This window comes from Sturnus vulgaris, chromosome 1, assembly GCF_052056855.1.
Source record: "Sturnus vulgaris isolate bStuVul1 chromosome 1, bStuVul1.hap1, whole genome shotgun sequence".
Taxonomy (NCBI): domain Eukaryota; kingdom Metazoa; phylum Chordata; class Aves; order Passeriformes; family Sturnidae; genus Sturnus; species Sturnus vulgaris.
Window position 1 is genome coordinate 15,773,194 of NC_142243.1, and position 25,588 is coordinate 15,798,781.

The window sequence follows — 25,588 nt, forward strand, 5'->3', positions numbered from 1 at the left end:
CCTAACACATCTCTATATCCTTTTAAGTAAAATTAAGATGCTGTCTTGATGTCTTTTAAAATTAAAATTGTTGCTGTAAATCTTGCTTGCTGTTATTAATTGATTTATTAGCATCTCCTTGTTTTGATTTCCATGCAGTTTAAATGGTAGCCTGGCCCCTGGCTGCAGTGTGCAGGCCTCTGCAGGTTTTCTTCTTACATTCTGTGCCTCCTGAAGTACTCACTGCAAGTCTTCCCTTGCTGGTTTTTATTGATCTTAACTTTGCCTCCATATTTGCATATTTTCTCCACATTTTTCAATTTTTCTTCACCTACTGTTACCATTATTCCCAGAAAAAAAAAAAAAAAGTGACTCTGTGTCTGTCCCTCATTGTCCAAGGTCTGTTTTGTATGTTGTGATCTGCTTGGAAGGCTTTGAGATCAAACACCTCTTCTAGAAACAATGGAAGACTTGAATGCAAAGCATTCTTCATAGATGTTCTTTGTTTTCATGGCCATGATTTCATTAAAGAATATTTGAGTAAATGTTTAAGTTTACACTGGTGACTTGTCCTAAAAGTCTTAAGTATAAACATAATGTTAGTGAGTAATTGTTTTGTTTTGCTTGGTTTTTAACATGGGACTGTGTGTAGGCAGAGGGAGAAGGGAATGGTGATGGTTTTAGCCCCCTTGCCTGTTGGCAGAGGCTGGTAGAGATTTTGCTTGGTGCATTTAAACACCCTCACATGAAGCTGCTTTTTATTTGACTGTCTTGACTAAGGCTGATGTATGGGGGGGTCTGCCTCTGATGGCTTTTATATCTGAAGTTCTTCAGCACTGTTTATTTGCATGACTTAAGTCTCCTGCACTTTTAAGTGGAAAATTGACTAAAAATCCATTTCTAGATCTCATATTTGAGAAACTGTATTAATGGTTAAGGTTAGTCCTTAGTATCTGTTTATAGTTCACCTCTTTTAAATAAATTATTGTGAATATTTTAAAAGTATTTACTCTGTTATTTTGTTAGTGTCTTGGCTTGAGATCCAGTGCTTGTGGGACTTCGATGCAGTTTTAGCAAAAGTTGTGTTTACAGCAGGATTCTGCTCTGATGATGGAGGCCTTAAACAAAAGGGTTTTTTGCATTATCTGATGCTTCAGTGGAGCTTCTTTTAAAGAGTGGCAGATTTTTCTTGAGGCATGTGATAGAGAATCAAAAGAGCAAGAATAGAAAATAGTAATAAAATTGTAATTGTGTTTTGCATGTGTATGAATGCCTAAAAGATCAGTTTTTTTATTCCTGTCAGTAAATTTTCATATGTATGGACTTCCAGCTTTCAATTTCAATTTCAGTGGCTTTTTAAAAAAATTTAATTTATAAGGGAGAAGCATAATGTTGTGAATTACTTGGTTTTTTGTGTTGTTGTTGTTGATTTTTGTCTTTGCATGTCATGCATTTATTAATTGCATGACCTGTGCTGTATCATGACATGTTGCATAGGATGTAGAAAAAGCATAAAGTGAGCTGCATGTTTCTCACATCACATAAATTGTACTGACCCCACTAGATGGTGCTAATTGATAAATGTATGTCTGTGTGTATTTATATATATGTATTTAATTGTAGCTCAAAGCACAGATGTCCATGCCTGTGAATGAAGTTTGGGTTTTGAATGGGTTAATTCTGTAACACTGAGCTGCACAGAAGTGATCTCTTCAGGGAACCTGAATCAAATTCAGTCTTGGACTAACTTGCATTGAGTATAGACTGTGAGGATGATGTTTACAGTACTAAGCAGGAGTAAACCAAATTCTTCATGATTTAAAGTTAGCAGTCTCTGCTTGAATATAAAACTGAAAAAGCCCAATTCTATGCCAAAGTGTCTTAGTCTATATGCAGTAAATCCTATTTTCTTCAATTAATATTTAATTGGCATTTCTCTAAGATCTTAATTCTGCAGGGAATGGAGCTTGCTGAAAAAACGAACCATCTGACAATCAAATGAGTACTTTAGCTGTCGTTCCTGTTAGAATTGTGTTTACTTGGTGAGCAGGGTTAGGAAAGTTCTTTCCTTTGTATTTATATTGTTAACAGAACAGTGGAAGTCACTTGCTTTTGGAAAAAAGTCTGGAAATTTTGTTCTGTATACTGACATAATAGCATCGGTTTGGATTTGTGATGCTTAAAAACAGTAGTATCAGAGGAAATGAAATTTACAAAGCAGAAGGTTTACAGGTAAAAACATACTTGTGGGCGAATTAGATCCTTTTAATATTTATGTAAGTGTAGCTGTTTTCTGAAGGAAAACATTGAGACATTTGAGGCATTACTGAGGTAAGTATCAAATCTAGGCACATACTTGTTTTGTTTCTAGTCTCTAAATTAAATTTAAAACTTAGACTTCAAGGAAGTTTATTAGCAGTGAACTGGGGACCTGCTTTTAATTGCACAGTGTTTCTATACTTTCTTTGGAGGTTTCCAAAGACAATTCTAATCTTTCAGTTCTGTCTCACATTAAAGTTTCTTCTTCCGCTGTGTTTATTTGACAAAGCAGGACCATACAATTGTTCATTTAAAACCTGTCCTGTTACCTTTTTATTTGGAAAAGTGCTCTTTAATTTAATTTAATTTGAATTTTTTAATGTGTTATCTCCATATTCTTAGCAAGTTACCTCTTCAGTCCTCTGATTTGAACTTTGGGAGTAATGTAACATGAATGGGTATTAGTATTGGCACAGAAAGTATTGTAAATTTTTGTTTGAATTCACTTTATGGCTCTTTCTTTGCTAATCAACATACCAGCATAAAGCACCAGGAAATAATGGAATATTGGTTTGGGTTTTTTAAAGTTGCTGAATCAGATAATCAAACTCAATCACCAGTCATGAAATGTTCAGGATTGCCATTTTCCCAGGTGACCCTCAGCAGAGAGATGAGCGTTGTTGCTGGTATGTTTTCTGCTTAGAAGGGTTTCAGATAATGATAGTTTCTAAAGTGCAGTCAGCTGTTGATGTGATCTCTGTTCTTTACATTTCAGCAGCATCTCCAGTCTCATTTCTTTCCTTTTCCTATTCATGCTTATCAGTATTATTATGCTTATCTATTTTAGATTTTTTTTTCTTTGAAGTATTCAAATCTGATGTTCAGGATCAAAGAATGATTATATTTTACTGATTTTTCTAAGGAAAAACTCTTCTCAAATTCATAAAGGTCTTTAAATTTAAAATACCAAACCTCAAAGGGACAAACATTTTTCTACGTAAACAGTAGCATTATATTTGCACTGTTTAAAAAAGGTTTGCTATAAAGCTCAAGAAACTTTTATATTTCTTAAAATCTGACCAATACCAAGACTTGACGTTTTTAATTTATGATGTTTTAGATAAATTCTTTGAATTATTTGTTATACATAGTAATTCAAATTAGTTAGGCATACATTTTGCAAGTCTTTGTTGCACTACTTAGACACAGTCAGATGATACCTAAAAAGTAAATATTTCAATGAGAAAAAATGAAAGATGCCCTTATAGAAAAAGCAAATCCCAAAGTTTGTTTTTGGAATGTAGGTTTAAAATAATAGAGACATGTATATGTCTTTTTCTGATAATTTTTATTTGAAAATTTTTATTTGAACTAACTAATTTTTAGTTCATTATTGTCTTGAATTAAATGTTTTTCATCAAGTTTTGTATTTAGAATCATTATATAAAAAGCTATTTGATTATTGCAGTAAGTGTTGCCATCTCTGTTTCATTACAACTGTGCAACTTTTTTGTGTACTCTTCCTCAAAACTGAAGGGCTTCAGTGGGAGTTACAACTCCTTTCTTGTTTGCATTAGGCATTCTTTAAGTGAAAGTGTACCTTAAAAGTAACTTATAAATAAAGATTTCCTGATTTATTTGCCATATAAACAAATATTGCATTTGGTCATACATATGTCACTGTCAGTAACTGAAATACCAAAAAATGTAAGCTTACAGTACTTTTTTCTAAAGAGGTGTCATTTTAGTATTATTGGTTTGGAAATCAAATACACTTTTTTCTGTGATTAGTAATTGTGTTCCTTTTGGTGATGAGGAAACTGATGTTTAGTTCCTTTGGTAATGTGCTTTTAAATCTTTATATAAAAAATGGTTATAATTCTCAGTACTGTTACCATTTAACCTTGCAGTCTTTATATATGACTTTGAGAGTTTTGCTGTATGCATGTTCTGTTTGCTGTGTCTGCAGCACTTCACAAAATTTCCTGAGCTGAGTCAGGATCTTCAATGAAAGATTTGGTATATTGTGTTGTGAATGATGAACCCTTATCATTTTATTAATGACAGGAAGAGGGAGAAATAGACACTTACATGAGCCCACCTCAATTTCAGTCTTTCATTTAAATCTGAATGCTTCAATTTGAAAAGTGTTTTTTATTAAAGTAATAATACTGAGGGGAGGAGGAGGGAGCATCAAAGTGGGAGTATATAGACAGAAGGGCCATAAACTGGGAAGAGCAATTTGAGACCTGGAATCCTGATTTCAGTATTGCTGTAATGAAATATTTCCCTCAAACTTTTACCAGTTTTAACATGTGTTTACACAGGTCAGTGTGTGCTTTTGGAGAATTGCTGTGTTTTTATCAGATTCTGACTGGTACTATTCAGACTGGGGCATGATGGGTTTATTCCTCAGATTTTATTTCAAAATATATTTATGAAGGGTAGTGCATTAAAATTGTAGGGATTTTTCAGCATCCACAGACTGCAGTTTGAAGACTACTTGTTTAAAGGAGAAAAAGTCTGATGTTGTTCTGCTCTTTCTGTTCAAGGGCCTCATGTCCTTAGCTCACATAAGAGAGTTTCATTCAAATCTGGAATTGTTCTGATGCTCCTTCCTTTGGAATTGGGGTTAAAAGTACAGAAAAACAATTTTGAAAATACTGTATACAGTAGCCATGTAGACTGTTTGGCTCTAAAGGGGCAGGGACATTTATTTTGGAGCAAGTGCAACTTGTTTAGCTTTGGTCTGAACTTCCTCTGTCTATCTAGGGACTCTTTTCCTATAAGCAAAGTCATCAAAACCTTTGCTTATTACTGACAAAAAAAGGCTTGTTTGAATGAAGTCTGTGAAATCTCATATAATAGGACCTTTATTTTATTGTATAAGGAACAATGAATTCAAAGTGAATTTTTTTAAAAGTAAAATAAACATTTTTAGAAACTGCATGAATAACTGGATTTGTAGCCAGTATTTAAACTGTTTTGCTTACCATTGCAAAAATAAAATAGCAAATGCTATTACCATATTACCTCCTTTTAGCAACGAATGGAGAAGGAGAATTGCAGTGGGTGTGGGGAAAAACATAGTGACAAAGAACAAGGAAAAGGCTGAGGTACTTAATGCCTTCTTTGCCTCAGTCTTTAACAGTTAGAGCAGTTGTGTGGGTACCCAGCCCCTGTGCTGGAAGACAGGCACAGGGATCAGAATGAAGGCCTGTAATCCAGGAGGAAGTGGTGAGTGACCTGCTCCACCACTTAGACACACACCAGGCTGTGGGGCTGGGGGGATCCACCCAGGAGTACCGAGGGAGCTGAGTGCTCACAAAGCCCCTTTCCATCCTTGGCCAGCAGCCCTGGCTGACTGGAGAGGTCCCATTTGACTGAAAGTCAGCAAATGTGACAGCCATCTGTAAGAGGAGTTGGAAGGAGGATCCAGGGAAATACAGACCTGTCAGCCTGACCTCAGATCCTAGGAAGGTCATGAAGCTGATTGTCTTGAGTGCCATCACATGGCAGTTAGAGGACAACCTAGGGAACCAGGCCCAACCAGCTTGGGTTTAGGAAAGGCAGATCCTGCTTGACCAACCTGATCTTCTTCTGTGACAAGGGGACCTGCATATTGGATGAGGGAGACTGTGGATATGTCTACCTGGACATGAGTAAAACCTTTGAGACGATTTTCCACAGCATCTGGGCTTAGATGGGTGTGCTCTTTGCTGGGCAAAAAGCTGTTGGGATGGCTGGGCCCAGCGAGTGTTGGTGAATGGAGTTACATCTGCCTGGTCACGAGTCACTGGTGGTGTTCCCCAGGCTTTGGTACTGGGGCCAGTTCTGCTTTATATCTTTATCAATGATCTGGACAAGGGCATCAAGGATCACAACAACCCGAGGATCAGAGGGTGCTGGTTGGCATCAGCTGAACGTGAGCCAGCGAGTGTCCAGGTAGCCAAGAGTGCCAATGGCATCCTGGCCTGGATCAGCAACAGTGTGGTCAGCAGGACCAGGGCAGTGACCATCCTCTTGTACTCAGCCCTGGTGAGGCTGCACGTCAAATTCTGTGTTCAGTATTAGGCTCCTCAAATCAGGAGGGACATTGAAGTGCTAGAGCATGTCCAGAGAAGGTCAGTAAAGCTGGTGGACGGTCTGGAGAACAAGTCTGATGAGGAGCAGCCTAGGGAGCTGGGGGAGTTTAGCCTGGAGAAAAGGAGGCTCAGGAAAGACCTTTCTGCTCTTTACAACTGCCTGAAAGTAGGTTGTAGCGAGCTGGGGCCAGTCTGTTCTCCCACATATCAAACAATAGGACAAGAGGAAACGGCCTCAGGTTACAGCAGACTAGGTTTAGATAGGATTTTAGAAAAAACTACTTCACTGGAAGGGTGGTCTCCAGCACTGGAGTAGGCTGCCCAGTAAGGTGGATGAGTCTTCATCCCTGAGGTATTCAAAAGATGTGTAGAATATCTCTCATATTCTTTGGTAATACTAGGATGAAGACAGGAAATTATAAATTATAAATATTACAAGGCATAGCTCTGAGACACATCTGCAGACACATCCCACTGTTCATGAAGGACATGTTTTTTAACAGTGTCAATAAGAGGTACTTAACAGATATTGAAGTACTTTTTCTTATAAAAGCAAATGTGATGGGGAGCTGAAATTTAAGAACACAATATATATGGCACAGAGAAGCAAGGGCAGGATCACCAGATTCATCAATTGCTCACCTAATGTCTGGCTTGGTGTTCTCAAAAAAGAGTAGAAGTGATGCTTTTTCATTTTACAATAAAAATCAAGAGATAGGTCCTTCCTTACAGACTGATTAGATCTTATTAGAACAAAATCAAATCTGACAATGCCCTCATCACTGTGTCAGGTTAGTCTCTGTGCTGCTACCTCTGTGGGACTGCCTCAGATAAACTCCTGAGTGCTGGTGTTCTTCCTGAATCATTGAATTTTCTGTCTTCATCATCTTGCTCAGATGCTGCCCAGCTCAAGGTCAATCAAGGGTGTAGGAGAAATGAGGTAATGAGGCACAGTGTTAAATGATTGGCAAGGGAACCCTGAAACCACAGATTAAAAAAAAAAAAAAAATCCGAGGAGAATAGAATTTTATCATACATCGTACCACAGTGTGTACAGGCATGTTTTCTGTCTTGAAATTTCTGGCTAGACAATAAAAACTAGTTATTTGACTGGAATGACTAATAATCCATATGACCAGAATTTTTAGCAAGCCTCGGTTTTGTCCGTAAGTGTAAGAGCCAAAATGAGGGATGTGGGACTCCAGACTGGCTCTTTACAATGCTGTTTATTATATCCAAATGATACAGCATTTCACGGGTTGTGAGTGACAAGAGCCCAGCGCACAGCCTTTTCAGCCTCAGCTGTGGGTTCGTCTGAAGCCAAAACTAGTTCTGGTTACAATGCATTATAGACTTTTCATTACAGAGCATCTTAATACATGACAACCAATCAATACCTTTACTATGACCTATAGCCTATCCTAACTACTAACATTACCATTTTCATGTTACTATTGTCCAGTCACAAAAGGTTAGTGTGTTACAGTTTAAGCTAGAAGTTCTTTTTCAGTTTTCTTGCAGCTGAAAATTCTGAGAACTTTTCTCTACTTGCAACACTGGCTTTCTTGTTTGTCTGTGAAAATCTTTTTGCTTGGTAAAAACATATTTTGTTTGAGGTGGATTTATCCTTTGCTCTAAGTCATAAAAGCCCCTTCCAACTCACTTGCTCTTTGCCTTCTAGTTACCCAGAAAGACTGGCTCAGCAATTCTTTTCTTCTGTATCAAAACTTGCTATCATTTCTATTCCTTCTTCAGATTCTATATTTAAAGATCTTTCTATTATACATACATATCTGTGAGACCTTCCTGTCAAATTCTTATCCTTCCCAACACTTAAGAAAATCAATACATAATTTGATTCTGCCAGTTGATAACAGTTGCATTCTTCCCCCCAAAGATTCCTTTCTTTCATTTATAGCAAGACATGCTTCATTTATTTGTTTTAGTTTTAGAATTGATAATAATCACATGATATTTGCTATCACTGTTAACCAGGCACTTCCATTGTTACACCTCTGTCACACATCTAAGCGCTTCACAACTAAGTTCTGGCTGAATGAAATTTCAAGCAGCATTTGCTGAGATTCTGATCAGGAGCTGTGGCCTCTCCAAGCTGCCAATTTGCACTGATCACACCTGATTTAAAATAATGTAACTTTGTACATCTGTTGATAGCATACCATTGTAAAATTTTTGCAAAGCATAACTTGACAAGAAAAATGTCCTTAAATGTGATCTATTATCACGTTTTTAGACTTAGAAAATTACTATAATTGTGTATACAGTTCTGAAAATTTATTTCTGAAAATGCAATGCAATTAGAAATTTCTGGAGGAATTCTGTTTTGAATATAGGTCATGCTGATTGCTGGGTAAAGGACATTTTTGAAATGTCATCCAGTACATCCTGGACTCTTAACAACCTTATCTTTAAGGGCTGAGCAATGCTAGTGTAGATTCAGTTTGAACATAAGGAAGAAATTTTTTATGAGAGTGGTAACATACTAAAACAGATAAATTGTGGATACTCCTCTCCTTGTAGGTGTTTAGTGTCAGGTTGAATAAGGCTCTGAGCAACTTGATCTAGTGAAAGGTATCCCTGCCCATGGTAAGGGGTGTAGACTAAATGATCTTTAAATATCAAACCATTCTACACTTGGGGTTTGGTTTGCATTCTTTTAACCCAGCTGCAGAAATTTTGGTAACCTCAGAGCACTTTGGTATGCATGTTTAATTGTCTCTTTTCAAATAATGGACTTCAAGTACACATATGCCACATAAAAAGAGTGTTGGACATTTCTTTTGTTCATGTGTTTTGTTGCACAAAATTGAACGAACATTTTTTGCAATTTCATGACTGTGGAAACAGGCTTCTTTTCCTGCGATACCTCTAATGTTCCCTGCAGTGTTAACATGAGTAGGTTTAATCTTCAATATAATATTTTGGATATAATGTTTTAAGATGACAGAAATTAACAAAATCCCATCAAGTTTAGTCTTAGACCTCATATTTGAAATGGTATTAAAATCTCCAGTTATAACCCTTGTCCACTACTCAAAAAGGCAACTCTTGTCAACTCCTCAAACACCCTTTAGTAAGGCTCCAGCTAAGGAGCTTGGGTTTCTGTTCGAGAATTTAGATGTCCTGTTGGTTATTTCCTTGTTCTAGGTGGTTATGAGGGGAAGAAACAAGTGCTGCAGAAGGAGTCACCAGCACCAGCTGGCCAATGCCCATCCAGTCTGCAAACAGTAGCTGCTTAGGAAGAACAATCAGCTGTCCCAGCTGTGTCCCCTCCCAGACTCTTGGCCACCTCCAGCCTACTCCTGCAGGGCACAGAGCAAATTCAGAGGTGGCCTTGATACTGCACAAGCACTGTCCAACAGCAGTTAAAGCCTTGCTCTGTTACCAGTGTGGTTTTGGTCACGGATCTACAACACAGCACTACACAGGCTGCTGTGAAGAAAATGAGCTCTGTCCCAGCCAAACCCATTGCACCACTTTATACCAGACAGTCTGAAGGTTTTCTGATTTATTTGTGATTTCATGCTATACTGATAAAGAAAATTTTAATTGTTTATTATAGTGCAAGTTTTTAGTTCTTTCATTAAGGTTATCTGACATGTTCTGAATTTCTTCTAATTTTCAGCTCTTCAGGCAGAAATATCTCCATGCCTTTAGCCTGCATTTGAATTGTTAGAAAGTTCACGCTTCTGCTTTTTGGAAAAAGAACTTAAAGGAGAATTGCTCATCTGTTGTGCTAAAACTTTTTGCTGTGGCAAATCGGGCTAGAATTGAGATCTCTGAATATGTGTTTCTAAGCCTTCAGAGGCTTGCTTTGAATCTTGTAACATTCTCTCAGAGCCCTTTCTGTAATCACTTATTTTGTATTTGAGGCAATTTAATGTTACTATGGGGATTGAAATGCTCATTGCAAACTTCTTAGCTATGATTTATTAATTTCTATTTTGTTTCTGTTTTCTAAAATACGTGATGCTAATTTCTTAGCAGTATTCTGTCTCTAACAGCAATTCAGTTGGTATGACTAGAATGTGATTTAAAGGCTGTATATATTCTAGATTTTCCTACACCTTGTCTTCACCAAGCCATAGTACTGCAGAGTTGTTCATGTATTTAAGTTCCTTAGTGTACCAAAGCTGCAACGATAAGGACTATAAAAAGGTTTGGGAGCAAATTAATAGTTTTGCATTCAGTCTGTATTTTTGTCCTGTGTAAATAGGCTTACAGACCACCACTGAGTGATGAAGATAAATTGAACAGCTGGCTACTTTTTCTCTAACTTTTATGTGATACAGTATGATTCTGGAAGGAGAAAGGAAGGGAATTAAACAATCTTTTAATTTGAATTCTACATCAAGCAAAATACGCATTCTCTTTCAGCAGAGAAGATGGTATGTAATTATCATTTCTGAATGGTTTTAATAGTTGTTTTCATTTGTTTCATTGTAGCTCATCATTTCTTTTTTTCATTCTTGCTGATTTATTTTGCCTTGACTCAAAGTTGTTGGTAAATTTAGACAGTGAACTCAGGAGTCTAAATTCCAGAATTAAGGTCATACTATTAGTGATCAAATGAAAACCCTAACTCTTTTCTTGAAATCTCGCTGTGTAAATGTTGGAACGATTCATAAACGTGTCTTTCATGGTCATGAGTGCCTTGGAATGATTTCTCTTGCTTCAGATATTTCAGATGCAAGGCACAAATTGCAGATTAAGACAAAACTAGCACTAATTCTTCCCTCAACAGTTTTTCTTTTGCCTTCTTTTTGGTTCCCTTAATTTACTGCGGCTTCTTCATGTATAGATGCTCCTTTTTGAGCATCTGTAGTGGAATTAAATAATTTTTTGCAAATGTACGTGAACCTGAAACTTTGGTGGACAGTTAATAGTTTCTCTGTGTACAAGAGTTTTCCATTATGTATCCATGTAAGTGACTAAGCCAATAAATGCAGCAGCTGCATGGATTTTTTCAGTGCTTTGATTTTAGACACTCTTGCTGTCAATATATGATGAAAAATACCATGAAGAGAGCAGTTAAGAGGAGATGTTCTGCCAACTGTTATGGACTTTCTGCTACAATATACTCAATGCCTGTCTTGTAGACACATCTTGATGCTTTGTGTGTGTTTATATTGACATTCTAGTTCAGATCACTTGTACATTTTTAAAGCAATTTCCCATCGTCTCAACTTCTGCTGCTTTAGTTTTACATCAGCAGTCCAGTATATGAAATGTATATGATGTGGTGCTAAATCGAATTTTGCAGGTATGGTATGTACGCTGGGTGATATCTCATCTCATGAAATAAAACCCAAGTAAGGGAATGTTTATATAACTCATAAGAGGGTACGAGCTTCTGATGTTTCTCAAAAGCAGAAGCACTCTGGTCCAGAATTGCTGTCTGCCCCAGAATGACGGTCAGTGCAAATACTCACCTGATCCTCTTCAGCACCTCCTATCAGGAAGGTGTCATTACCATAAAAAATGCTCTTATCCAGAGGTGTTGACATGTCTGAGTAGTCGGTGACACCCTTGTGTAGTGGCAGAACATTTTCACATTCTGTGTGTGACAGTTCTTGTCTTTTATGTGCTGGTATGGCTCATTGATGGCCAGTGCTTTTTGGGTTACAAGTGTTTGCATATTGTACTCTTACGTACACTTACTCTTTTCCTATGCCTACTGTTCTTTCAAAAATTTGAACTTTGTCTTCTGTTAGCTCTTTGGTACATGCTTATCCTACTCCACTGTTTTATTTTCTATCGTATGATATTAGAACTGTACATGGAAATTAAGAAATCTGAAAGGAGAAATTAAGCTTATTTTGTAGGACTCTTTGCTTAAGATTTTTATTTTTCTGACTTAGAAAGTTCCTTTTGGGTTTTGAAATAGTCCAGGCTGAGGACACTACTCTGCTTTATTATAGAAAGCTTTATTCAGTCTCTCTGGGAAAATCCAGAAACAATTTTTCTTGCTTACAAGTGTGCCAAAAAGTGTATAAATTTGCAAATGATTATTTTTCCCTCTTGGGGCATAACTTCAGAGTAGATTGTCAGTTTTTGCAGAACCTCATAGATCTTCTTACTCCACAGTGAAAAGAATAGGTAGTCATAAAAAAAAAATTAAAAAAAGCCCCACAACTTAGTCATCTGTTCAGCAGAACAGCTTTTTATGTTTTATTTACAATATATAATTCTTGCTCTAACAGACTCTGGTCTCATCTGTGAAGAGATTTTCAGCATTGAGGCTTTACATGTAAATGTCAGAAGAACTTAAAACAGATGTACAGTATTTCCTATTTCTAAGCACAATGCAGTCCTATGTTTTCCATACGTTGTATAAGTTTCTAGTAGAAAGAAAGCAATGGTATTAAAGTTTCTGGACATCCGGTATCACCACTCAATGTAAGCTAAAGTTGCCTTTTGTACGTTAAATAGAATTTTTTCGATTGAAGCTCAAACAAATGGCTACAAATATGATACATCTTATTTTCAGTAGGTGAATGTTCTTGCTTCTACTTTTGAATCCACTCTCATACTTCTCTCAGTGTGTCCCAGGGTGGTTTTAACTTCTGTTAATTTCATTGAATGACGTTCATAAAGGGAAGAAGTATCTGCAGCACCTTGTCCCATTTTGCTTTTCATTTCTGTGTTTGGCTACTTGACATTATTCATTTTCATCAATGTAGTCGCTTAATCTAGGTATTCAAATTTCAAATTCTACTTGTAAGAATTGAAATTTGGAAATCCAGTGTTTGGCATGCATATATTAGCATGATGTAAAAATTTCGTATTTGGGAAAATAATTAACTGAAAGACAGCATGTAGAGAGGTTGCCAAAGCATATGCTGCATGCACAGTATTTTCTCTAAAGGTGTTTGTAATAAATGCAGTCATTCATCATCCTGAAGTCTGGCATAATCAAAGGCCACCAGGTGAGCTTGCAAATGTGCTCTGTCATTCTTGAAAGACAAGAGATGACCTAGTGCTTAAAAAAAGGCATAAAAATACAGCATGAAGAGCTGGAGGCCAGTCAGCAGTGCTATGATCTGTGGGGGAAATTATGGAACAAATCATCTTGGAATACATGTTTAGACACAAGGAGGGAAGGAACTCCCTGAAAGTGCATTTTTCCTCACTATAATTTTTGTTTTATCAGTGGAGTCGCACTAAATGTCCTACTACATTCAGAAATATATTATATAAAAGTGCTGCATGCATTATGGATACATTACTGATCCAGAAGTTAGAGGTTTGAGGCAACTGTTTTTATGATGCATGTGGTAATTTTATACTAATATGGAAGGTAATCCCTGTATTGCACATTGATTGCATCTTGGTGTATAGACCAATGGTTCTCAGTTTTCTTAGGTATATCCTTTAAATTACAAAGATGTGAAAGACAGATGTTGTCGTCTAATGATCTGATTTTAAAAATAGATTCAACTAAGAAGGCAAACTACTGTCAAATAATATTGGATATTTGGGGGGAAACCCCACTCTATATTGCCTCTCAAATGGACGTGTGCTGAACTTGCAGTGTCTGTTACCATAGACAATGAAGTGTTCATTCCAGGAGTCACTCTTTGTGCTAGTACAGCAAATTAATAAAATTTTTGACCTGATGTAGCAAAAGCCAATATCTAGAACCGTCTAGTAGCAGTTAAATTTTCCTGCTTACTAGTTTCACTTCTGGATTTTTTGGTTAGGTAGTTACGCTCTACAACTCCTCCCTAATCAAAGAAAACCTTAATGATTGTCCTCAAATGCTTAACTGGAATCCAATACCCACTCTTAGAAAAATAAAAATTTGTTTTCAGTCATTTCTGCAATTTCTGGCTATAGACAGAGCCAATTACTAGTTCAGGTTACACTGTTCCATCTCTTGAAAACCTATTTTTTGTTGCATGAATTTCCAGTTGTATAACATTTTTCTCAGAGATGGGTTAAGCAAGGCTATCTCCACATTGACTTTTTCTTTTTGCTTTTATTAATTTCAGTGTAAAGATATGTAGAGGTTGCCCAGGATAAAAGCAGCTTAATCTGCAGTGGCACTTTTATTTTCTTTGAAAAACTAGGGAGTAACATAGACAACTACTCTGACCTCAGAGCTGACAGAAGCTCAATCTGGATAAAATCAAGATACTGTTGAAGTAACCAAAAAACGATGAGTTTAAGACTTTTTGATTTACTATGCCTTTTAGTTATTCAAGTTAACAGTCCAAGTAAATCACAAATTTCTGCCAAACTGCAGAGCTGCAACTCCTTTTTTTGTTTAGTTTCTCTGCTTTGTGAGCTAGAAATATGAAGTTGTCTGGTCATTTACAGTTTTGTGAAATCCAGTATGAATCAGTCTAAGTAATTGCTGAGTAAACAATGTCTGCATAAGCAATGTAAAATTCAGATTCATGTTCTGGAGACAGTAGTACTTTCCATGCAGTTTCCAGATGAGAACAAATTATTTTGCAATTTATGAATTAGCAAATGTAGTGCCTTCATGTTTCACCATGATATGTCAGAACTTCAGCATCCTTTAACGAATGACATACTGAAATCGTCTTGTTAAGATTGCAGAAATGATGAAGGAATTAATCAAGATTTAGACCTTACTATACCATACAGTATTAATATGCTCTTTATTTCAAAGAACACACAGTCTAAATCAGGAAAAACAGGACTTAGGGTTATGGAGCACAGCAGACAGAAGACAGAAAAAATGGCAAGCACAAGTGTCACTGCCATGGCATTATCTTGTTACAGACATATTTGTGAAAGTTGAGTGTAAATTAAGAAGAACGGGCTTAAAGAATGAGCTTTAAATGAAAGAGTGAGGGGGTCCTGGGCAGTGAGAGGAGTGAGTGCTGCTGGGGGAGAAGTAAGCAGAGAAAAACAAATGTGGAAGAAGGGGGGAAGGCTGAAGGGAACACTTGGTGCAAAATGGAGATGATCTGGTCAGCTCTGAACAGTTTCAATGTGCAAAGAGTAGTTTGGTTGCTTCTTAAATCTGTCCCTGCTGTCTGGCATTTGTCCTGCTCCTCCCCCAGCAGTGTGTTGGGGAGTGCTAGGGTATCGTTGGGGATCCTATTTCCCAGGGACATGAGGGAGTCCCCAGCCAAGTTCTGCACCCCACGGCCTCTGCCAGACCTCGTTTTCCCCTCCTTGCCAAGCACAGAAGTCCCCGATTTAGCTCCTTCTGCAACTCCTCCAACCATCTGGAGTTCATGCCTCCTTCAGAGCAGCAGAACTAAAGCACACAATCTAAGAATGGGGTATATTTGCATTAGTTCAGACTACTGTTGTCTTCTTTTTTTAGATTTTAATTAGTATTTGTATATCCAGGTATCTTCAGGAAAATAATGTTCGTAAAGGTAGATGTTTAATATAGTCTTTTATGCTATTCTGAAATAGCTACAAAGAAACTCATTAGAGGTCTTAAAATACTTTGGATCTTAAAAGCATTCATAATGGAAAAAAATCTAAATTTTGAAATGCATAACTTGTGGAGGAGGGAACAGGGTGGTGTTTAAATAATGGTGTATCCTTTCCCTTTTTGGAAGAACCAAAGCACAGTGCATCTTTAATGTTGCACTACATGTTGCACATGTTTAATCTAATTACTCATTAAAAACGTTAACTTGCTGAAGGGCTGCCCCTTTCTTTCAGATGTGTTAGAATTCATATTAGCACTGCTTTGCCCTTGTTTCTGAATTATTTTAATGATGGCAGCCGCTCTGTCAAGTTGTCTGTCAAGATGTGGGTGGCAAGCTATTATTTCACTTCATAAATCATAATTTACAGGGGTTTTTATATCCATCTTGGGGATAAACACTTTATGCTTTGTGTTTTCAGCAGCAATATAAAATGTAATTGATACTTGAAGCAATATGTTAGAAATATGGACAGAGAAAGCTAGGAGAGAAAAATCACAAATGTTTAGTTTTTCTGTGGGTTGGTCTGCATACTGAGCATTTTTTCCATCTGATTTCATATTCTTAACACTTCAACAGAGGATGATGATGGATTGCATTTACATGATTACTGCCTGTAGGTTACTATAGGGATGTTTACAGACAGTCAACAGACTCAACAGGGTTATTTTGTACCGTTTCTCATGCTGCTAAATAAACTTATCACTTTGTGCTATTGTCTTCCAGATTCATGAAAAACTGCATTATTATGAAAAACAGAACCCGATGCCCATACTCCATGGTGCAGCAGCCTTGGCAGATGATGTAAGTGTCCCCTGCTGAGATCACTGGTACCAAGTCTACCAAAAAAGTGTCTGCCAGCAGAACTCTTCATAGTGCAAACATATGAATGTAATCCTCCAAGTTGAAATCATAAGAAGCTGCAAAGGTTTCCAAAGCTTCTGTCATCACTGGGCTTGTTGCTGATATTACTTTGATTTTTATTCATTTGCATGTTGTAAAAACATTGCATCTAGGTAGCCTCTTGTTCTGCTTTAGTAACTAAGCAATAAAAATTACAGGTTGGAAATCTACTGGGAGGGGAAAAGCTGTCAACTATTAGTGTTTTGAGAAAGTCACAGACAAGAGGAATGCTTTGGAAAAATAAAGACAAATGAGATAGCAGCACTGCTGACAGAACATGAGAAATGACAAATAATATTACAGAAATGAAGCATATGAAATGCCTAGGATGGAAGCTTGTTGAAAAAAACCAAAACTACTTAAGAAAAAGTACAGTAGTGATTTATTGATATTGGAGCTTTCCAAATTACCTTCATAACCAAAAAATAAATTGTAAAAGTGGTCAGCATTGATGGAGTAGTTAATTTCCTGTTACTATAATTTTTATTTTCAAGAAAAAAAATCCAACCTGCCATTTCTTGCTATTTGGTTAATTCTAGGATTCAGATGAATTGTGAACACACCTGTATAAACTATGACTGAACCTGAGGTAGGCCAGAATAGAGAAATGTTTAATAAACTGTGGTTTAGGTGAAATCCAGAAATCTTTGCAATTGATGATGTCACGTTGCTTTTTGGAAAAGGCAATATGTATTAGGATCCATTTCAAACACAGCATGTTTGAAACTTCACATACTTTATAGATGTTTTAAAATCTTAACTATCTATTTATATAATTAATAGATTTTTGGTTTTTAAATTTTACAAATGATTAAATGTTGTGAATTGAGATTGGTAGCATTTTAACAAAAAAAAATAAACTTATTTGAAGACTATTGAAAAAAGGATACACGGTAATTTAATCATGTTTCGGTAGGAGGAGAGCTATATCCTGTAACATACCAACTATAATCATACGTTAACCTTCACATCAGGCATATATTAGTAATATTTTTTTAACCTTCTCATAGCTTTGAATAGTGTTGATAGTAATTTTGAAAATTAGCTGGTTGAAATTCTCTTCATTAAGTTCTTGCTGACATATTAATAATCCTTGCTAATATTTGTGTTACGAATCTCTGGGCTAAAATCCGTAATAAAATAATTTAGTATTTTTGTTTTTGATATTTTCATAAATGCTGACCAATCTCATTCTTTGTTCAGACCATTTAAAATATATAGTTTTGGAAATCTCCAAATTAAAATACTCTGTCACTCCTCAGTTGAGACAGGTTGGGGCTTTATACCTTACTAATGTATTATTATGTACATATGGTAGTATTTTTAAGTGTACGTGTTGGACATGATTGTGTCTAGGCATCTACCTTCTTCAAATGTACAGCTTCTTTTTAACAGATGCTCTTGCTGCTGCTTCATTACATATGTGTAGGTGCACTGAGGCTTTTATGGGCACTGTCTCATAGGGTAAGGATGTCCTTTGGTGGCTGAAGTCAGGCTGGCACACTGAAAGATTTTCTATTTTTTGGTAGCTATCAGCAAATTTTGCGGAATCAAAATTACATGAAGTGGACTTTGTAACTTCAAAACTCATGAAGTTTCAGGTTTAAAGTACTGTTCATTTTTTGGCATGTTTGTCTGACTGGTTCTCAACTTCAGGGATTTAAGAGCATGTTGGTGTTATTAAATACACTTTGATTTCAACAGGCTTTAAATTAATGTTTACTCTTCTTACTGATAGTAACTGTTCTATAGTTAAAGAAGGAGATATTCTTATTAGCAAGTAGATATTTCCTGTTTGATTTAAAACCCTCCTCTGAGGTGCTGCTATCATAAATAAAATTGTTTAAGGAGTGTGTTCTTATTCTTGTGTTATCTTTTAAAGCATTTTTAGAAGTAACAATTGTGGCAAGACTTTTCATATTCCCAGCTGCCATACCTTCTCTGTCCTCTACCCCAGGAACTTTTAGGATGAATTTCCCATCAGACATTCTGTTTGCTTCTTATTTTGGAGCAGCAGTGTCTGACTTAGGGCTCAGTGATTTCATGCAAATGATCTAAACATCTCTCCTGGTTCCAGCCAGGACAGGGTTAATTTTTTTGCACTAGCTGGGAGAGGGCATGGTTAGGACATGGTGGTTATTTCTTACCACCTCATGTCAGTTCAGAGTTCCTGAAAGGCACTCTCTTCCAGGAAGAAAGGGTTTATTCCAATCAAGAAAAGGGGGTGGAGGGAGCCATTTGGTATTGTCTATTATCAGGGAGTTTTTCCATATCAGTAATTAATTTTCTTACACTTTTTGTTATTAATATTTTTGCTATTATTTCTTTAGTAATAGTACATACATACAGCAAAGCAAACACCAGTTCTGCTGGAGTTAATACTTGTGCACTATTCATCTGAGAGAGAAATGCTGAAATGGTCGTTCTTTTGAGTGGTTGCTTGTCTCCATCAGTGAAACAAGAATTAATAGATTTTATTCTCCAATGATGAGCAGTATAATATAAAGAATGAAAAGAGAACCAAGGGTAACCCATATCATAGACCTGCTGCCATTCCTATCAGAGAATGTTTTAAGCTTTGCAGGACTTTTCCAACATGCAGACTGAATTGCAGTCTGATTACCTCAATATTTGGCTTTGTGTCTAAAAATATTTAATTCTCACCTTTCCTACACAGATTGTTTTCTAATCTTTTAGTATTAAATAACACAAATATTATTAATATTACCACTGAGGTACTTGCTGGTTGTTCTTAGCTATGAATTATAGTTAAAAGTCTGCAGGATGGTAGGTGATGAATTTTTGATACTCTGTTAAATTTGAAGGTTAAAAGAAAAAAAGGCATTCAAACCATGTCAGATGTTTCTAATGACTTCTTCAAATAGATTTCTCTATTATATATAATTATGCAAAATATACATGTATCAATTTATTTTGAAAATATATACAAAATGAAGTACAAATTTAAAATTAGGTTAGACAAAATTACTTGCTGCAAATAGCCAATCTTTCTTTGAGACATTTTTATGATACTGATTTAATGCAAAGAAAACAAGTGATTATCTGAAATCACGTTTTGCATTATGAGCCATGTAGCTTCAGAATTCTAAACCGAAGTTCAGTGTTGTGAAATGCATTTTATCTTTTCCTTCTTCTGGAAAAATAGTTTGAGTTTAAAATCCCGCAGTAAAATATGCCTCTTGAGTCCAAATTAGTTGAGAATGGCAAGATAAGAAAAACCAAAGTCGTGAGCCAAATAGCTGTGGGATTAAAAGTTAAACTGCTGCTCTATTGTTCACCAAGCCACAGTTTTGTAGTATAACCAAACATAAATTACTGATCTTGTTGTTAGGACATAGTTTGTGCATTTTACAGGCTTGAATTGCTGATGACCTGTTACAAATTATATTATGATTAACTTGCTTCACATTTAACAAGCTCCTTCCAGTGTATGTGTAAACATAATAAAAGGTTCAGATTGCTTGCACTGTAGGGGCACTTTGCTTTCTTATCCCAGTCCTAAACAGCATAGCTACTGTGGGTTTTTGGAAGCAGTGTAGATTTCACCACCTCATTCGAAACTGTTTTTTATAGACAGTGTCAAAGTTTGATCCAGTCATTTTTACAAGCAGTTCTTTGTCTGCACGCAAAGGACCATTCACTTAAATGAAGTGCTGGGATTTGCCCCCTTTGCTATAAATCAGAATGTGATCTGGCTGCACCCTTGCCAGAAATGATTACTTGTGTTAAACTGAGCCAAAAGGCCTGGCTTAAATCTGGTCCACTGAGGGCCAGAAACAGAAGCACGGTGATTGATGGTGTTTTCCTTCATGCTGGCTTCTGTTTGAACATGCTGGAAAGCAATAACCTTGAACAAGATAGATTCTGGGTTGTCACTGATGCACTGGGTAAAACAACGCTTTGCTAATGGTCTTTGTGTTGATTCAATCTCCCACCCAGCTGGCTGAGGAGCTGCAGAGCAAACCACTGAGCAGTGAGATCAGAGAGCTGCTGAAACTCCTTGCAAAACCCAATCTCAAGGTGAGGATGAGTTGCACCTGCAAAGTGCATTCTGCATGGGTGTGTGCATCTGCTTCCTTGGACTGTGTGTGGGTTTGCCTGCATTAACAAATACTATTTAAGAATGTATGTGTTAATCAGAAATATCTGTGATGAAGAAACACATTTAATGTTGTCTATACATTTTTGTGCTATTACTTATGCTTTTAAAATGAATCACTTATTTGCAAAGGATATTTTAAAAAGTAGATAATTTCTTTTTCTTTTGCTATCTTTTAATGCATGTGCTTCATAAGTTTGTTACAACTGTGCTTTTACTAAAAGGTTGTCAGTCATACCGTTCATTTAACTGCATCATACCTAAGGAATGCAGTCTCGTCCTCAGGACAAAATTCATGAGGGATAATGTTTTTAAAAACATCTAATTTTGAAAACTTTCTGTAAAACTCCTAGGGTTCTCTGTGGTATTTTTGAGGAACTTGATACCTTTTATCTGACAGTAGACTATAGAACCACTGAATCACTGAGGTTGGGTAGAGGTTGTCTGGTTCAGTATGCTGCTCTAAGCAACGTCAACACTGAGTTCATAGCAGGTTGCTGAGGGCTTTCTCACATCAGGTCCTGGAAATAAATGCCTGGGAGCAGACATTCTACAAATACTCTGTGTGGTCTCTTCCAATTCCTAATTACCCTCCTAGTGAAAACCGTTTTCTTATATCCAGTCAAAGCCTCCCTTATGTATCATTGCTGACGCACAGGATCATATTATTTTTCCATTGTTAATAGAAAGAAGACCTTAGTACCTTAGATGCATATTGAAATGGTCATTAAATGCAGCAATTGATAAGTTGAAATGAAAACTGCGGAGTGGAAAAGAGCTCCTTTAAAGGCAGTTGCTCTTTTATCTTAAGTATAAATACTGATTTCAAAATCTGAGAAACTATGGTATCTTCAAAGTGCTACAAAGTTTTAAAGATCTGTTACACCTGCTTTTTGACAATTTTTGCACTGATGCTTTTTCCGTAGTTTGTAAAGTGACAAGCTGTTTGTCTTTGAAAGGGTAAGTAATGCCGATAGGATATCAGAAGAGGAATTGTTGGTGCATGAAATTGCAGAGATCCTAAGCTTCACTGTAGGTATATTCTTAGTGACTGTCCATGTGTGCTTCATATTTCTGAAGCTTTGTTGGGTTGAGTCTGAAGACAGCTCATTTGCCCCAGCTGCATCTCTCCTTCTCCTTTTCTTGCTTTCTCTCACTCATTCCCTCACACGCTCACTCTCGCTGTCTGTTCCTTGGTAGCTGTGAAAGGCAATGTGATAATCTTAGTGGGATTTCAGAGAAACAAGTGCCTTCCTCTCAGAGTGGTTAACGTGACTGAACAACTGCAGTAACTTAGCAAATGTCTTTCTCGGCTGCAGGGAGAGATGGCCAGCTGCAGGGTACCAAGCCCTTTGCATGGCCAGACTGCCTAATCCTGCACAAGGTGCACAATTCCCTGCCCTGCAGGGGCCTTGCAGGTGTTTATGTTGCATCTTGCAGGTGTTTGTGTGATGTAAGGGTAAGAACTGATGATATGCAAGGGACTTTACTTGTCTCTTACCTTCTCCCCCTGCCATGTCATGGCAAACATGCCTCAGAGTGATGGTAAATTAATTATCACTGCTCCCTCGTCTGTCACACTGACCAGGTGACTGTACTGCATTCAGTCAGAAGCTGTAGTTGAGATTCTTCTCTTGATCTCCCCTGCTCTCTCTTGGACACAACAGGAAAGGAAGGACATTTCTGGGACTCAGTATTTCCAGTTCCTCCCCAGAGATGTCCTAGTCCCTTCAGCTGTATCTGAGCTTATATGTAAGTTTTTCTAGCCCTTTGCTATTATGTTTGTGGCTAGAGAGGGTTTCTTGGTTTCGTTCTAGATTCCTGGGACAAAATGATGGCTAGAACAGCTTTTTCACACACCTGAAATTACCTGGGATAGCTGATCTATCTTTTCCAATGATGTTCCATAGACTTCATCTAAAAACGTATATGGCTTAATTTGGGGTTGACTTAAGGTGGCTGTACATTATTTTGCAGGGGAAACTTTCCTCTCCTGACTGGATTTATAACTGCATCTTACAAGTCCTGCTGGAGCCAGGAGAACTTCCACTTTCCTACAGCTCTGCTCTAATGTTTATAGCATGGTGAAGGATGCTTAGGATTAGTTTACTGCACTGCATCACTGCTTCCACAAGTCTGATGGTGTAAGGGTCTAGCAAGGTGTTTATAACTTTGCAGGTTTGGTTAGCGGGCCAAAAAAGGCTGGGAGAGGCTTCTAATCATGTCTGATTATATAAATATTTCTATATTTTAATTCTGTATTCCAAAATTCTTTCGTTCAATATATTTCTGAGTGTTTGCATCTGATGAGTAAAACTTCAACAAGTTTGTGGTGCTTGTCATTTTCATCCACAAAAAAGTTTGCTAAAGAAGAAAGTAATTTCTCTGAGCAGTTATATTTATCAGACGTGAGATTTTCAAAAGGTCCTAGAAGTAATTCCAAGGTTTTGTCAGGTGCATTTTCTTCTGAAAAGAAAAATAAATTGGGCATTTCTAGTCTTCTAAAAACTGCATGAAGTATCCAGTTACAGAGTGGAGTTTTTTTCCCTGCTCTCAAATGTGGCATTACTTACCGTAATTAAATGAACTAATAATGATTGTGGTTTATCTTTTCTGATTAAAACAGAACTCTGGAAGTAGAACAGAGCACGTAGCTCTGGGAAATCAAGTGGATTTGTTTAACTGTGTGTTAGACATTTCATTTGCGTTCTGGATTTAAAATATAATTGTGTAGCCCTGTGGACACAGGCCAGCCACACTTATTATTTTTAATTTCCAGCACTGAATAAGGACTTAGGGTTTGCATTCTTTAATCTTGCTTTACCTTGTTAAAGATATCAAGAAACAGAATAGTATTTCCATACCCTAGAAGCTAAATCCAGTTGAATACTCTATTTTGTTTTTAAGCAGAACAGAATTTAGTTCTTTGAAACAGAAGTATAGAATAACCTGAATTGAAATGGACCCACAAGAATCATCAAAGTTCAACTCCTGGCCCTGCACAGGGCACCCAAAGAATCACACCATGAGCTTGAGAGCATTGACCAAAAACATTCAACTGTCTGGCTTGGTGCTGTGACCACTTCCATGGGGAGCCTGTTCCAGTGCCCAGCCACCCTCTGGTATTCAACCTAAATATCCCCTGAGACACCTTCAGGCCATTCCCTCAGATCCTGTCACTGGTCACCACAGAGAGATCAGTGTCTGTCCCTCCTCTTCCCCTGATGGGGAGGCTGTTGACTGCACTGAGGTCTCCCCTCAGTCTCCTCCAGGCTGAGCTGAACAAGTGACCTCATCCACTCCTCATATGGCTTCACCTCCAGACCCTTCACCAGACAGAAACTGCGGAAATCTAAAATACATTTGTAGAGAGCAGGGCAGGCAGACTCAAACCTGATCTGCTGCTGTTTCAAATCACTCAAATACGTCCTTGCTTAGGTCCAAACACCATTCCAACCAGAGCTACACAGCACTGCTCACAGGCTGGCCTGGCCTGACCATGAATATATATATATACCTGTAAGGTTTGTATCTCCAAGGTATATGTTTTATTGCAATTTAATAAAAGCAATCAAACAAAATGCCCATGCACCTCACACACAAACACAACAATGTAAGTTTCAATACATTTAGTTCTGGTTATTTACCATAATTTTAACTTGGACACGTTAAACTCTTAAGCTGTTTTTTAACATGAAGACTAAAATATATAGTTAGTATATACATGAAGAAATGGTATTTCTGATTCAAGAGAGGACACTCTCGTGAGTGCTTTTGTACAAAATATGAATGCACAAACAAAGTGGTTTATAATTTGGAAAAATTAACAGAATGTCTTTAAAGAGGGGAGTTATATAGAATTCTGAAAACAATGACAAAAATTAAAAAACTTATGATGCATCAGGTAGGCACCACTGCAATTGAGAGAGGTGTCTCTATAGAAATTTGGATTTTTTTATGAATCTGGAAATACTGCTGTTGAGGGCACTAAGCATTTTTTTATAATTCTCTCTAGACAAAATATTTTTCATTGTTATGTAATTGTGTAAATTGTAACATATAATTGGAAGACTAAGGTTCAAGATGCTAACACAAAATACACCTAAAAGGGAATTTAATTTTGGCTATTTAATGAACATGTCACAGGCAAGTTAGTGAAATGGTCTTCTCTGTTTGTAGGGATGGAAATGGGAAGGAGTGAAGTGGTCACCAGAGTAATTCTGTCAGTAACAGGGCAGAACGCCAGTGAGGAGATGTACAGATGACAGATGATCAAGCTAAGAATGAAAGACTTTAAAGCTTCCAGATTCTCTTCCACATTTAATTAAAACTTGAATAATTAGGTTTCAGTTCCTTTTCCAACAAGCTTGAAAAAACTGTGTTCTTTTTGAGATGGTGCCATAACAGAAGAGCATAATCGTTGTTTATTTTTTAAATTATTTGAAAAATTGAAACAAATTACTATAGGAATTAACATTTTAGGCACATTATTGCTGAAGCTGTAAACAAAAAAGACTGTTAAAGAATGAACCATCTCTTAGTCCGTTGGACAATGTTATCCCAATTATACTAACTTGGAGAGAGGCTTGGGTCATATTATTCAGATCTAAATAATGTTTAACGTCGTCTTTATAACAGCAATTACATTTGTGATCATTACATATCAAAATAAGCGATTTATCATTGAAGTTAATCTCTATTACTGTAAATTAAGTGTGTTTTAAATTATATAAAATATGTCCTTTGTGGTCATTGGTGTAATGGGCAGAACAATAATTATTTCAAAAGTTAATGCCACT

The 25,588-nt window shown here is 36.9% G+C and overlaps 1 protein-coding gene across 4 annotated transcripts in view; it reads left to right on the plus strand.

The window, feature by feature from the left end:
• Positions 1 to 25,588, plus strand: part of MPP7 (MAGUK p55 scaffold protein 7) — a 148,500-nt gene that overhangs the window by 67,561 nt on the left and 55,351 nt on the right. For all 4 annotated transcript variants that reach the window (XM_088160108.1, XM_088160121.1, XM_088160116.1 and 1 more), the window contains 2 exons: positions 16,493 to 16,570; positions 20,630 to 20,710. In XM_088160108.1, the coding sequence (XP_088016234.1) occupies positions 16,493 to 16,570; positions 20,630 to 20,710 (159 nt within the window). The remainder of the gene's footprint in view (positions 1 to 16,492; positions 16,571 to 20,629; positions 20,711 to 25,588) is intronic.